This window comes from Notamacropus eugenii, chromosome 3 (genome assembly GCF_028372415.1).
Source record: "Notamacropus eugenii isolate mMacEug1 chromosome 3, mMacEug1.pri_v2, whole genome shotgun sequence".
Lineage (NCBI taxonomy): Eukaryota > Metazoa > Chordata > Mammalia > Diprotodontia > Macropodidae > Notamacropus > Notamacropus eugenii.
This window is the reverse complement of record NC_092874.1, coordinates 259689891-259705551: the sequence shown is the minus strand read 5'-3', so window position 1 is coordinate 259705551 and position 15661 is coordinate 259689891. Positions and strand designations below refer to the sequence as shown.

At 36.4% G+C, this 15661-nt stretch overlaps 1 protein-coding gene across 13 annotated transcripts in view; it reads left to right on the top strand.

The window, feature by feature from the left end:
- The window catches only part of PPP1R12A (protein phosphatase 1 regulatory subunit 12A), a 175193-nt gene that overhangs the window by 88589 nt on the left and 70943 nt on the right, over positions 1–15661 (top strand). For all 13 annotated transcript variants that reach the window (XM_072655464.1, XM_072655459.1, XM_072655463.1 and 10 more), the window contains 2 exons: positions 4886–5004; positions 14078–14237. In XM_072655464.1, the coding sequence (XP_072511565.1) occupies positions 4886–5004; positions 14078–14237 (279 nt within the window). The remainder of the gene's footprint in view (positions 1–4885; positions 5005–14077; positions 14238–15661) is intronic.

Sequence of the window (15661 nt, the reverse complement as noted above, 5' to 3'; positions counted from 1 at the left end):
TCATAGCTATTTTGAGATAGGAATGGAGTTTTCTAGGTGAAGGGAGAATATTATTGCCAATTGTATGATCAAAATGAATAAATTTGAGGAATGTATAATTTTGGTACTTTTAACTCCACAAAAATTATTTAACTTTGACTTTATGCTTCATGTTCAAATAAGTTGTGAAGACAGTCTGTCATAAGCATTTACAGATGGATGTTGACAGTTATTGATGTTAGCTGACTTAAGGCCTTTCTTAGCACATTAAATGATTGCTGGTACTACATTTAATCTCAGTGAGAATAAATTCACTTTTACTGTCACTTTTGATATTTTTGATTTTAGCTTTGATAAAGTTATATTTATTACATATATCAAAAAAGTTATATTGTACTTAAAAATATTCAGTACTTTTGGTCATTGCTTCAAATCCATTATAAAAAAAAATAGCACACCCCAAGTCCAGAAAGCTTTGCCTTATGGTTGTCCAAGCACTGTCTTCGTAATAGTCCTCTGATACAATGCAATGATTATTGCTCTAAACAAGACTCAGAAAGATGGTGAGTCTATGGAATCATATATCTAGGATATGTTGCAGCTCAGTATGAAACCCAGGTCTTACATCACTCCTCTTTTCTAGTACACTACTTCTTAAACAGTGGCAGGATGGAAGGATAAGCATCCCTTCCTATAGAAAATAGGTGGAAATACAGGTAGCCTTTGGACCTTTTTACAACTGCAAATAAAATAACAATAAAATTTCAGCTATCGAGATACTTTCAAGAAATACATTGTCTTAGCATACTCTCTTCACATTTGGCTTAAGGAGGGAATAACATGCTCACTCAATTTGGTATAAAAATCTATCTTACACTACAGGAAAATAGGGGAGAAGGGGACAAGTGGGGTGGGGGGATGACAGAAGGGAGGGCAGATAGGAGGACGGGGTAATTAGAAGTAAACGCTTTTGGGGAGGGACAGGGTCAAAAGAGAATAGAATATATGGGGGGCAGGATAGGATGGAGGGAACTATAGTTAGTCTTTCATAACATGACTATTATGAAAGTCTTTTGCAAAACTACCCATATATAGCCTATATTGAATTTCTTGTCTTCTCAGTAGGGATGGGTGGGGAGGGAGGAAGGGAGAGATGTTTTAGGGACGAATGTTGAGAATTGTTTTTGCATACAACTGTGAAATAAGAAATACAGGTGATGGGGTATAGAAATCTGTCTTGCCCTAGAGGAAAAGAGAGAAGATGAGGATAAGCGAAGGGAGGGGTGTGATAGAAGAGTGACCATATTGAAGGAAGGGGTAATCGGAATACAAGGCGTTATGGAGTGGGGGGACGGGAGAGATGGGGAGAAAATTTGGAACTCAAAATTTTGTGGAAATGAATGTTGAAAACTAAAAATAAACGTTAAAAAAAACGAAATGCATCGTCTTGTACAGTTTAAGGTATCTCCCCTTCAGTTATCAAAACTTGCATTTTTGCCATTTGGGATGGAAATGAAAAGTACAGTAGACTGCAAAAAAATCATTTAATGGCTAACCCTGTAGTGATAAACTAGGTTTTATGGTCCCTAACAGGATCCGTACTCACTCTTTCCAACTTGATATAGCACCTCTGAGAGTGACTTTACTGACATCACCTTCAATAACCAGGTCACCTCCATAATCATTTGACATCCAAGAGGCATTTATCACTAGTAGAATTTCAGAGTGGACGAAGATACAAAAATGAAACAAAATATTTCCTCTAACAGGAATTTACTATCTAATTGTAAAAGATTGATGACTTATTTTATGGTACACTTGAGTGTATTAGTAATGATCTCAGTGGTTAGTGAAGTGTATAGAACTGAATGACCCCAGAACTTTTAAGTTATGTTTGGATTTCTTTGTTTGTTTTGTGTATTTTTTCTTATTCTCACTTCTCACTGTTTTTGGAATGGCTGCCTATGAGAGCCACATCTTTTCTGCTTCTAAAACTGCTGTGAGCTTGGTAACCAGATAATGAAGCTTTTTCTTCCTTTTTTGTTTGTTTGTTTGTTTGTTAGATTCGTATATTAAGGTACAACAGATACCTCCAAAGTGAAGACCTTTCATTATAATAAAGCTGGCTTATCGGAGTCCTTTTTTTATCCTTCCCCCTCCCCTTTCTATTTGCATGTCTCTGTCTCTCTCTTCCTTGCCTTTCAGACAAAACTAGGAGGAAGATTTGTTAATGATTTGATGTCTTTAGTTCTAGTATCTACCTGAATAAGCAACATAAAAGGGAAAGTTCTTTGGTTTGCAAATGAGTGGGTTCTTTTGTTGTGGGTTTTTTTTTTTTTTTTGTGGTTGTTTTTCCTGGATGCATGTAAAAGTCTTTAAATTCTTTTTTTTAAACTGTACTGGTCACTTAATATTTAGTAACTAGCATTTACACACCTCATTAAGCTTTGAAAACTGTATTTTATATATATATATATATATATATATATATATCCTTCTATTCTTAGGATAACACTTTAAGATAGATATTGTTATTATCCTTATCTTACAATTAAGGAAACGCACAAATTAATGAAACCTAATGTTGACATGGGGCAGAGGAACTCCTGTACTGTATGTGAAAGGAATAGGTTCTGGAAATGTATGAATTTGCTGAATAGTGGAGTTAATCAGGACTGTGATTTAAAGGGAAGTTGTGCCAAAGTATAGAAGAAAATCATTTTCAAAATTCAGGGTAGTTAATTGGGCTTTTAGAATTGTGTAACATTTTACATTTGACTGACTGCAACTATATTTAATTAATTGAAGCTTTCTTCTCTTCTCCATCTTTATTGTTTCATTTAATGATCTCATCATCTCTCTTGGATTGTCAGTTCTCATTTTTAATCTGCCTGTTCAACCCTAACTTCTCTGTCAATTTCTAGTTTTTCATCTCCAACTCACTGTTTGTATATCTCAGACTAGATGTCCCATAGACATTTTAAACTCAGTGTTCCCCTTAAATCCTCCTCTCTTTGTTTTAACTTTCTTTTTGCTTTCTAGGATACCACCATCCTTCCAGTCACCCTAATTTGCAACCTCGAATCCTCATTCTCGCACCCTGTATCCAATCTGTTTCTAAGACAAAATTGATTTTCTCTTTGTAACCTCTCTTTTGTATGCCCCTTCTCTCCTATGACACTACCACCAGTCTGAAGCAATGCCTTCATGCCCCCACATTGCAATAACCTGATGGTTGATCTCCCTACCACAAGTCTTTTCCCACTTCAGTCTTCACTCCACTTAACTACCAAAATGATCTTTCTAAAATGTAAGTTTGACTGTGTCACCTCCATTACCATACATGTGAGTGCACACAAATACGCCTCTAGCATTCAGAAGCCTCATAACTTTCCCTCCCCTGCTCCCTTTCCTGTGATTTCATACCATATAACCACCTCCTCCCTACATGCGCTGCAAATCAGTGACACTGGAACTCACTGTTTCCTCAACTCTGCCTGCAGGCTTCTCTGACTTCCCTCTCTTACTAAAATCGTGCCTTCAGCTAGAAGTCTTTGCCTTGTCCCACTTAATACTAGCACCATCCATCTGTTTATCTCTAAATTTATCGTGTATATAATATCTTTTCGTACATAGTTGTTTGCATGTTACCTCCACCACTAGACTGAAAACTCCTTTAAGGCAAAGACTTATCCATAGGACTAAGATATATGGTGTCTGATACATGTGCTTATTAAGTGACAGACTAATAGATACTATTATAGCCGTCGTACTGAATTTGACAAGATTCACATGAGATACTCAGAATAAGGGAGTACTTTGAAAAAAGTGACCATAGGAAGACACCTTAAACAGCCCTCTGCCAGTCTCTTATTCAATGTAGAAATTCTGTCAGCAGTGTCCCTGATAGGTGGTCACTCAGTATATTGTCTGCCTATAAATTTTTTATTTTTCAGAGGATTCCATTACGTTTTTAAACAACTTTTGTTAAATATTTCTTCCCTGTGTGGCACTACAGTCTGTCTGCTTTTAACTTCCACTTGTTGGTCCTGGTTCTGCCATCTAGAATAATTTAGAATAAAATAATCTTCCAAAAACATAAGTATTAAAATATTTGAAGATAGTAATTTGTCCCATCTAAATGTGTTCTCTTAATTGAGTCTCCTAGGGCATTTTAGGTAGAAAGGAACATGAAAAGGCTAGCAAAAATCCATAGAGACATAACTATAATGTACAGGTTTAGAAAGCCTTATAGTCAATATGGCAAAGTAGTGATAAAAAACTATAATACAATTCCTGGACCTTAAAGGGTTTTAAATGGAAATTTTAATCGATCTAGACAGAGTGTCCTACAAGTCTTAGAACAGCCTGAAGTTTTTTTGTTAAGTAGTTATTCATTAATGTCTGACTCTTCATGACCCCATTTGGGGTTTTCTTGGCGAATATACTGGAGTGGTTTGCCATTGCCTTCTCTTGCTCATTCTACAGATGAGGAAGTGAGGCAGAGAGGGTTAAGTGACTTGTCCAGGGTCACCTAGCTAGTAAGTGCCTGAGTTCAGATTTGAACTTGGGTCTTCCTGACTCCTGGCCCAACATTATGCACTGCACCAGTACCTGTCTGTCTATCTTAAGCTCTAGGAGCTTAATTAAAGTTGTGCTAAGACTTGTGGGATATTTTATATGCACACATACGTGTGTGTGTTTATATGTGTGTTAGTGTGTGCACACTTGCACAGAATGCATGTATGTGTGCATATACACGTGTATGCACATTCTTTGTACACCCAAATATGCATTTGTATTGTTTCCTTTTTAACAAGTTAGTGATTGTATTTAGTCATTTTATTTTTCATTTCCTAGTTCTTTAGCTTTCTCTTGTTTAACTGTCTGTCTCTTTATTTTGCAGGTTTTTAATTGGTCAAGGAGCACATGTAGGAGCTGTCAACAGTGAAGGGGACACACCCTTAGATATTGCTGAAGAGGAGGCAATGGAAGAGCTACTTCAAAATGAAGTCAATCGACAAGGTGATTTAAAGCAGCATTACTCATTTTTCAGAGTTGTTTGTTGTAAGAAATTGGAAAGACCACACTGTTGGCCCATCTTCAAAAGGGCCCTGAGATTTTCTTTGCTCTGGAGATTGTAAATTCCAGTCTAATTTTCCAATTATTTCAGGGAAATAATTAGGAAACTCTTTGAAGATAAATTGAGAGGTAGTGTGATATAGTCACCCCTTCAGTCTCTGTTAGCTCTAAGTATATCATTATATGTGATTGTATAGCTGATGAATTACTGAGAATAAAATCTTTCTATGGTTACTGTGCCCAATTCCCCAACTAGTAACCAGAATTTGGTTAACAATCCTTCATTTTCTTTCATGTGTAATCTTGCCATTTTTGAGCTCTTTCATTATCCCCAAGTAACTTCTTCCTATTCATGTTCTTCATCTTGTCTTATCCTTAGAAGTAGCAGATTAGTCCAAAACTAACAGTTCTTTACTGAGTCTTAAAAAATGTTTTGAAAATAAAAATCATTGTATCATTTACCATTTGTGCTATTAAAAGTGATAAGTTTATATAAACTCTATTTTGGGTGGCCCTTCATTTTTTTTCATGACAGTCAAGAGTTTTCTCAGTGTTGGGGGAAGAACACTTTTTTAAAGTTCATTCTGTCATAGATGGCATTGTCATTGATGACATTGTCTAAACTCTGCTCTTGATTGACAGGTACAAGGACAGAATTTACTTCACATAAGTATCTTTGTTACCTGGAATTTATAGGGCTACAGAGTAGATCTCAAAAATCATTCTCCAGGTCGTGGTCCTTATCTTTTTTATTGCCTGTGTGACAATGATGATACTTTGTGGTGATAATAGAAGTGGGTAGGGCAAAATAATGTAAAGGTAACTGAGATATTGTTGAGTAGGAAAAGATTTAAAGAGCTACAAAAGATAGGACAGGTTAAATGATTGCTATGAAAGCATGGTTGTGGTTTTATTAAAATCAGATGCATTAAAGATCAAATAAGATACATTTTAGGAGGAATACTAAGGACAACAAAAGATTTGGGGGGTTTGTTTGCTTTAAGGAAGCTGTATTGGGTCAAGGGGCTTGCAGCTGATCAATATTCATAACAATGAAGAGAAGGCAGAATTACTCTACTTTTCTTCTATTCTCCTACTAGAGAACCATCTTTTGACTGGAAATGAGAGAACAAAAACTGGCTTTGAGAGAATTGCAAATTAAAATCATTAGGAAGATAGTAAGATAGTTGTCCTTAATTGAGTTTGCCACCAAGCCCTGAAGATGCATTCCAGGAATCTGATAGAATTGGTATCTATGCTTCTTGAAAGATCATAGAAGACAGAATAAATACCATAAGACTGAAGGACAAATGTAGTGATTTTCAAAAAGAGAAATCAATTAAGTCTCTATCCTCTTGGCCAGTGTGTATGACTTTTAATTCCCAGCAAAATTCTTAAAGTTGAGAATATTCAGTGAATTCTAAGAGGAATATTTAGTGAATTTTTAGAAAAAGAATTCACAGTGACAAAGAAGTACAACTTAATCGAGAACGTATTGTACCAGATGAACCTTTTTTCCCTTTTTTGACAATCTTAGTAGAATAGTAGCTCAGGGGCATACTGTAGAAATAGTTTACCTAGATTTTAGCAAAGCATTTGACAAAGCCTCTCCAATACTGTTGGCTGCAAACAAATATACATCAGACAATATCGTACAATTAAGTAAATTGTGAGTAGATTGGATAACTATATCACAGACTTGTCATTCATGTCTTGAGGCAGCTTGGAGGGAGATCTCAAATGAATCGCCCCAGGAGGGATCTTTGCTTGGTGTTAAGACTGTTTATCATTTTACTGATGACTTGGATAAAGGTAGAAATAGCATACTTAACAAACTTATAGATGAGATAAAGTGATAAATAATAGTTAACTCAGCAAGAGTTAACAGAGTCATATAGCAGCCAAGATCTTATTCAGCACTGGAGGTAGGTAGCATTTTTCACTTTGAGTTCTCTCAAATTATTGGTTCATCATTATACTACTCAAAGTTCTTAAATCTTTCAGAATTGTCTTTATGTTTATTTATGTAATGTCATCTCAGTTAAATTACTAAAAATTTTATCTTGCTGTGTCAAAAAAAATAACAACAGGTTTCATTTGGAAGAGCACAGGGTCAGAAACTTCAAGGAAACCAGGGGGAAAAGATATAAAAACTAGATTCAGTAGTGTCAGGCCATAATCATGTAAGGTGAGAGTAGCATTGAAGCGTCAAATGAATCATTTTGATTGTTTGAAATTAAAATTTTTCTGTATAAACCCTAGGTAGCCAAAAGTAGAGACAGAAACTGGGGGGAAAACTCTCATAGACGATCTCTCAGATGGGTTTGGATTGTTGTGGTCTGGGAAATGAGGAACTGGTGACTTGAGAGAAGTATGGAGGACTTGGACAAAAGAAGGAAAGTGCACCCTTTAGAGAAGAAGATGACAGGTAGAAATAAGCATAAAGTGGTCTTACGTATATATGTATTTGAGTGTATAGGTGCATATATGCATATGTTTATGTAGCATTAATTGTAGCCTTTGTGGGGGGGCAGGCAGGTGGTAAAAAATAAATGTAAAGTGCACAGCAGAGGACAAAAGAAAACATATAAGGAAACAAAGAAAAGATGAACAGCTTTGAAAATGTGTAGTTTTCCTCAAAGTGGAAATTTATTGCTTTATATTGAATCCTCTAATATGTTCTGCTGTGTTCTTATTTTTGTATTTAAGCTTAAAATAAATTTTAAAACTAAAATTTAAAAAAAATTTCTGTTATCTAATCCCTGTACCTCTATTTTTTGGTCATAGCCTTTTAGATAGTCCAGTGATTCTTAAATTATCTTTGCTTATTTGTTTTCTGGGTCGGTTATTTTTGCTACAATATACCTTATATTTTCTAAAGGCAACTAAGTTGCTGTAAGTATAGGTTACTGGACCTGGGGTCAGGAATGCCTGAATTCAGAAACCAGCTGAACACGTACTAGTTATGTGAACCTGGGCAAGTCATTTAACCTGTCTCTGCTTCAGTTTCCTCATCTATAAAAATAATAATAAGACCTACCTTTCAGGGTTGTTGAAGGATCAAAGGAGATAATATTTGTGAAGAGTTTAGCATAGAAGAGGTTTAACAAGTGCCTTCCTTTTCTCTGTCTCTTCTTCCCTTTTTTATGGGCTTAAAAAGATTGGTAAAGACATGCATGACCAGAAAAGGATGTGTGTCCTACCAAATGCCATTTAATGTATTTGGCTCAATGGGCTATATTTCTTAATTCATTTGTCATTCCATTAATTAAAAAGCAGGCTTTCATTCTATTTTTTCTTAACTGTGACTAAATCATTTGAGTCTATAAAAAGTTGTTTCTTTCCTTTCTCTTATTCTCATTCCTGTGAACAAATGAGTACTGCATTCTTTGAAAAATCAAAATTGGAGTGGGAAGGTACATGGTGGATTTAAGCAGGCCATGGGGTGTTATTCCCTGACTTCTCTGTGAGAAGTAAAATTAAATACACTTCAAGGATATGTAGCCCCTCAATATATTGAGAATAAAAGACAGCCAGTGGACAGCTCGAGGTATTGAAGAACCAGAAAGACTCCAGCAGATGCCAATGAAGAGTTTAGGTAAAGAAATGAACAAGACTCACCCAGAATAAAAGTCTGGGAATAAAACATTATTTAATTTCAAATATTGCTAAACTCAGAAAATAATTTTTGAAAATTTTATCCTTAACATATATTTGTTTCAAAAGCATGCTGTGTACCAAAACATTTAGAATTATATTTTATTATTTTAATAAAGCTATATCTTTTAAAGAATTAATAGAAAAGAAATTACTGTGATTTGAATATTTTCTAAAGCATAGGCTCATATGACCAAAGCAGCCTTTTAACATTTAAAATAAAGTTTTATGTTTACATGAACTGATGCTGAATGAAGTGAGCAGAACCAGGAGAATGATGTACATGACAACAGCAACATTGTGAGTGATCAAGTATGATAGACTTAACTTTTCTCAGCAATATAGTGATCTAAGACAATTCCAAGAAACTCATGGAAAATGCTCTCCTTATCTAGAGAAAGAACTATGGAGGCTGAGTGCAGATCAAAAGCATACTGTTTTCTCTTTCCTTGCTTTTTTTCATGATTTTTTCCTTTAGTTCTGTTTCTTCTTTCACAACATGACTAATGTGGAAATATGTTGACCACGATTTCACATGTGTAACTTATATTATATCGTTTGCTGTGTTGGGAGGGAGAAAAATTTGGTACTCAAAATCTTGCAGGAATTTAATGTCAAAAACTATCTTTACGGGTAATTTGAAAAAAAAATAAAATACTATTTACCAAAAAAAGTTTTATTTTTAAATTTTAGGATATAGTTTTGAGGTTGCTAAATTTCCCCCTCAAAAGCTGAAGCTACAGAAGTAAGTTTTAAAGTGATAATGACAAACATCCCAAGGTTGTTTGGTAAGTGCAAGGTAAAATACATAGAAAAGTAGCAATCTTGGACTTCAGACTTCATATGCTGATAGTTACAAAAACTCAACCAAATGCTTTTAGATGCAAAAGCATTAATATTTTCTCCAGATAGTGGTTGTTACCTATGACACTAATTTTCCAAAGCAAAAGAGTAGTCTTTTTTTCTTTAATAATTGAAGTACACCCTTAAAATATTTGTTATCAAGTTTTAACTTTATAGCAAACTTTGACAAAGGTTACTTGTATTCTTAATCTACTAGTAGAAAATTTCTTGAGATTAGTTCACCCTCTCTTTTTGCCATGCCTTCCCACCCCCACTCCCTTATGTCCCCAAAACTTGAGTGACTTTTTCTGTCTCTGGCCAGAAAAGGCCTGTGTTCTTTCGCTGAGAGCATTGTGCTTCAAAACAAATATTTGAGGGAAACAGATTTTATGTCTTCTTCAGATTGCACTGAACACTCTGTACAAGGTCTAGGTTTTTTGTTTTGTTTCGTTTTCACATCTTGTAATTAGATGGTCAGAGACTCAAGAGTTGGAAAAGAACTCAGGTCATACGTTCCAACCCCCTTCATTTTGCTTATTAAAAACTTGAAGGGCAGAAAGAGTAAGTGATTTGCCTTCACATAGTATATTAAGTACTGAGATTTTAAATTGAATTCTCTGCCTCTTCCCTGGTACCCAGCAAACCCTATTCCTTAAATAGATAGCTTTCAATAAAGCAGTGTAACCCTGAGAGAGGATAAATGGGAAAGGGGAGTAGAAGAGGCCATGGGGAGAATCACCCCAGTGGGGCCAGGACTGGGCTCCAAGGCCTGTTTCCTGGTGAGGTGAGTAGAAGCGTTTTTTCTCTGCAAAGGTCATAGGAAAGAGACCATGGGGTTGTAGATACAAATAAGTACAAGATATAAACATGAGAAAGGGGAAGAATGCTCTGAAGTAGTGTGAAAATATCTGTGCAGAGTATTCTGTGGGAAAGTTGTAGGAAGAGATCAAGAAATATTAATGAAGGAAGTGGGAGTGCTAGCTGGAGGTCATTCCTCAGCCTGGGATGGTGGTGGGTACAGGGCTAGAATTAGCTTAAGGAACATAGTTGGCTTTGTTTTTTGAAACCAGTCTATTCACTGACTAACTAAATGACTGGAACTCAGGTCCTCCTGACTCCTGCACTGGTGCTCTATCTACTGCACCACCGACACTTGACACTCACTAGCTGTGTGACCTTTGGCAAGTCACTTAACCCCAATTGCCTCATTCTGGGTCATCTCCAGTCATCTTGAGGAATATCTGGTCACTGAATTCAGATGGCTCTGGAGGAGAAGTGAGGCTGGTGACCTGCACAGCCCTCCCTCACTCAAAACAAAGTCAAGTGCAAGTCATGTCATCATTTCTCTGATGGCATGGTCTTCTTCAGCAATGAAGGACGATCATACTATACTATATACTAAATGACTCTGGGCAAGTTATTTAACTTCTGAGCCTCAGTTTCTTCATCTGTAAAATGGTTGGAGTGAACTCTGAATTCTTGAGTAATCTTCCAGCTGTAAATTAGTGATTATATGTTTTACATCGGCTGAGATGTGGAGAAAATACTGAAGGTAGAAGTGTATGGAGTCAGGGGGAAATGCTAATTTTACTTTTGAATATGAATTGGAGATATTAGTGGTATGTCTGAATGGAAGTCTCCAAGTTGGAAAAGACATAGAAGCACATATTTGACCAAGAATCCCCAACAAAACCTTTGCTTTAAAGGCCTGAAGACTCCCAGTCACTGCCTCTAGGGGCAGGCCTCTTAAATTTCAGATAATTCTGTTAGGAAAGCTTTCCTTTTGTCAAACTAAAATCTAACTCTTTCCCAGTCTCTTCATTCTACCACTGCTCTCTAAGTCCAAGCAGGAATAGTCTCTTGTGAGAGCTATTTCAAGTTAGCTTTGCTTTATGTCTCTCTTAGATCTTCTGTCTGCTAAACATTTACATTTCCTTCAGTCAATCCTAATAGGGCATTAAGGCCTTTCAATCCTCCTGGCTATCACAATATTACCCTGCTTAGCAATCTTTCCATATAAATGGTCCCCAGAGTTGATCATAATTCTCTAGATATGAGCTGTTCATGTAAGCTTTCAGCAGACATCATCTTTAAAATACTGAAACATAAAACTTCTTAATGCAGCCTAAAATTCATTAGGTTTCTTGAGTGCTATAGCATACTATTGGGGCAGCCAGGTGGTACGGTGGATAAAGCACCAGTGCAGGAGTCAGGAAGACCTGAGTTCAAATGTCACCTCAGAGACTTGACACTCACTAGCTGTGTGACCTTGGGCAAGCCACTTAACCCCAACTGCCTCTTCCTGGGTTATCCCCAGTTATCCTGAGGAATATCTGGTTGCTGGATTCAGATGGCTCTGGAGGAGAAGTGAGGCTGGTGACCTGCACTGCCCTCCCTTACTCAAAACAAAGTCAAGTGCAAGTCATGTCGTCATTTCTCTGATGGCATGGTCTTTGGCAGCGAAGAACAAACACACACACTGCATGCTATTGATCCCTCATGAGTTCCCATCCACAAGAACCCCAGGCTCTCTTTTAGACAAATTGCTATCTAGCTACCCCTGCCAAGTGGAAAAACCAGACTGAAGATCAGGGAATTAATCGAGAATGGATATGTAGATTTGAGTATTAACTATATCATGAGTAGAAATGATCATGAGGAGAAATTAATTCATTCTTTGCATTTCTGCCCCTGGTGCTTTGTATGGTACTTGACATATGGTAGATTTCATAAATGCATGTCAATTGAAGTCAAAGGAGAAAGAGAAGGGGGACCAAGAACAGAGCCTTACAGTGAAATCTATGCTTAGTGGTCCAGATGACTAAGATGATGTGTTAGGTAAGCCCATTAATAGGTAGTATTACAAGATGAGAAGCTGAGGGAGGAGAGAATACCAAAAAGGAAGAGATTGGTCGTATCAGTTGTTGGAAAAGGATCAAGGAAGAGGATTGAGATTTTTAAAGATTTCATCAGTGACACTGGAGAAGTTGGAGTAGAGCAGGTTTGTAGTAGTTTGAATAGTGTGAAGTTGAATATAAACTTTTCTTCAAGTCTGATTTAGGGAGAACTATAGCTTGAAGGAAATGGCACAAAAATAGGAGGATTTTTTTCTCTGTGGAATAGAAGACTCAAACATGATTAGGACAAGGAAAATGACTCAATAGAGAGAGTGAGAATTAAGATGAGAGAATATGAAATGGAACAAGGCCCTGGAGAAAACAGAAGATCATAGGAAAAAGAGTTAACTGTTTAAGGTTAGTCAGTTTCTTTTCAGAGATTAGAGGATGAGGAGAGAGAATGTGAAGGAGGCATCGATGCTGCAATGCTGTGACATATTCTGCCACAGCCCTGCTCTCTGAGTTCTTTGAGATGATATTCTACTTTTTCTTATGTTGCATTGCTCTTCTGTCTACTTCACTTGATTGCCTCCTCTAGGGGACTGTCTTAATCCCTTGAGGTCAGATTACTTGTTCGTAGGGAGAGAATTAATTTGTATACATACATACATACATATAAAATATATAATTTGCATGAAACTAAATTCAGATATCTACAATGTGAAAGGTACCATTGCTAGGTATTTGGAATACGAAGGAGAAATTACATAGAAATGTATAATAAGATTGGAAGATAAGATTCATACATATAATACAAAGTAAAATGCAGTAATTGTAAAAGGGAGATCCTGGAATAAGTGTACTTTGAGAAAAGCTAGATTGGGTTAAATTGTCATCCAAACATAACAGATGATAAAATTGGTAGCTTAGTGGATAAAGCACTAATCCTGAATTTTAGAAGCCCTGAGTTTGAAACACCTACTTTTCAAGGTTGTTATGAGGACTTCAGTATTACCACTGATTAGAAGACAGTAAAGGCAGTGACAGGATGGAAGTAAACTATAGCAAGTGTACAAGTAGAGGACAAAGGCAAGATAATTTATGACCAGAAAAATGGTTGTGCAATGCCAAAAAATACAGAAATCAGAGTTTTTCAATTTGGAGTATATTGTATATCCAGGTGGAAATAACAGTGAACATTTAGAGACACAGAACTTGAGTTTAGGAGTATGGTTAAGGCTAGAAATTTAGTCTGGAGTTGGAGGCACATTTAGTGCTCGTAGAAGTCACAAGAATAGATGTAATTTTTTAAGGAAAGAATATTCCAAGAAAAGAACAGAGGTTTAAGAAGTGTTTCCAGGAAAATCATAAGAGTTATGTGAGGAGACAGCGAAGACAGTCTAGCGAAGTAGCCAGAAGTAGCAATAAGAGGCTTCTTATGAGGAAAACTAGTTCCTTTTGGTCAGAGAACTCCAAAAATGGGGAGGAATGGAGAGGAAGAGGTAACACTGTCCTGTAAGTAATTCTGCAATGCCTCTGAACCCCTACACCTTATTAATTGCCAGTTTGATGCTTCTTAAGCTTGAAACATTTTTTATTGGATTTATTTTAGCATTAAAAAATTTGATTAATGTAAGCAAAATTATATATCACTCATTTCTTCCTCCCACCTGCTTCAGGGGTCGATATAGAGGCAGCCCGTAAGGAAGAAGAACGGATTATGCTTCGGGATGCAAGACAGTGGCTCAATAGTGGCCACATCAATGATGTTAGGCATGCAAAGTCTGGTGGTACTGCACTCCATGTAGCAGCTGCTAAAGGCTATACAGAAGTTTTAAAGTAAGTAATGTTTCCTTAAGCGTGGGGCATTTTTTCCCTGTGCTTTCATCTTCTCATCACTGTCTCTTGAGATTGCCAGCTATTGTTCTCCTTCTTCCCCCAAGTGTTGTTTTGAAGAGACTCTAAATTTAAGGATTATTTAATGTCCTTTTTTTTCACCTTGGAGAGCAAATCTGTTTTGATGTGACTTTTTTCTAAAATTTATGCACACACATATCCACATGTGTCTGTGTAATTGTGTGTTTGTATTATTTCTTAGTTTCCAGTTAAGTTTTTTTGGTGTGCTTTTGACCTTTTAAAATTAAGGTGAAAGTCACCTTAGGAGTAAGAACAAAAAATTTCTCTTGAATCTCATGATAAAATTCACAGTGACACTTGAATTGTTGTTTGTAGCTTTAATGTCAGACAAAAGAACTATTATGTAAAGATGGTAAGACTTCTGATGGGCTTAATGAATTCAGGAAATTATCGATTGATCTTTACAGTGTTCATGTACTATGTACAACAGGTATTTTTCCCATTTTACTAATAAGAAACCTGAAGCTCCCTACAAGAAGCCTAACAAAGCTTATAGTAAACAGTGGTTTCTTGATTAAAAAATCCTTGAGAATAAAACCAGTCAGCCACATTTAGAATGTTAATAAATCACGTGAGGCAGAGCTATCTATAGCTGCATAACAGAAATAATTGAGCGCACAGATTCTGCTGCTCAATTGAAGGTGGAGTTGGGTATACCTCTACCAAATTTTTCTCTTACTGCCTTTCTGTACTCTTTTTTTTCTTTAAAAATTCATAATTTCCCTCATTTAACATATCCATTGTTCTTCTTGCCCTTTTACGGTCTCCTCCTATCAGAAAAGAGGATTCCGATCCATACATTCTCCTAGTTGTAGATCATTCTAAGACTTTTTACCTTACTGCCTTTCTAGGCTATTGCAGTATCCTCTTCCTTCCAGGACCCTCTCTTTACTCCACCTTGACTTCACTCTTGCCTTGCCCTCCCCTAGACACATAGTTTATGTTTACTGCTGTGGATGATCTTGTTTTAGTTAATATTTAGTGGGGTTTTGTACTTTAACCTTCCTTCTGGTATGTGCTTTCTACCTCTTATGTTATTTCTGCCTCTAGTTATGGAGTTCTCAACAAAGAAGTGTCCCGAAATGTGACTTACTGGGATTGCTTTCGGCACTTGATATTTGTTTGGTCCTAGTAAGAGATAGGAAGAGTTTTTCAGTAATCCAGTAGTCTTTTGTTAAGCACCTATTTGAAGTGCTTTATTAGGCCATAGATTAAGTTCTTGAAATGTAAATGAAGGGTTATACATTAGATATCACTGCCACCTCCTTAGGTAAAAAGAAGGACTTCTCAAGCTCCCAGCATGGACAGTGAGGTAAAGGCTCATCACTTTTCTTTTCATCATGATT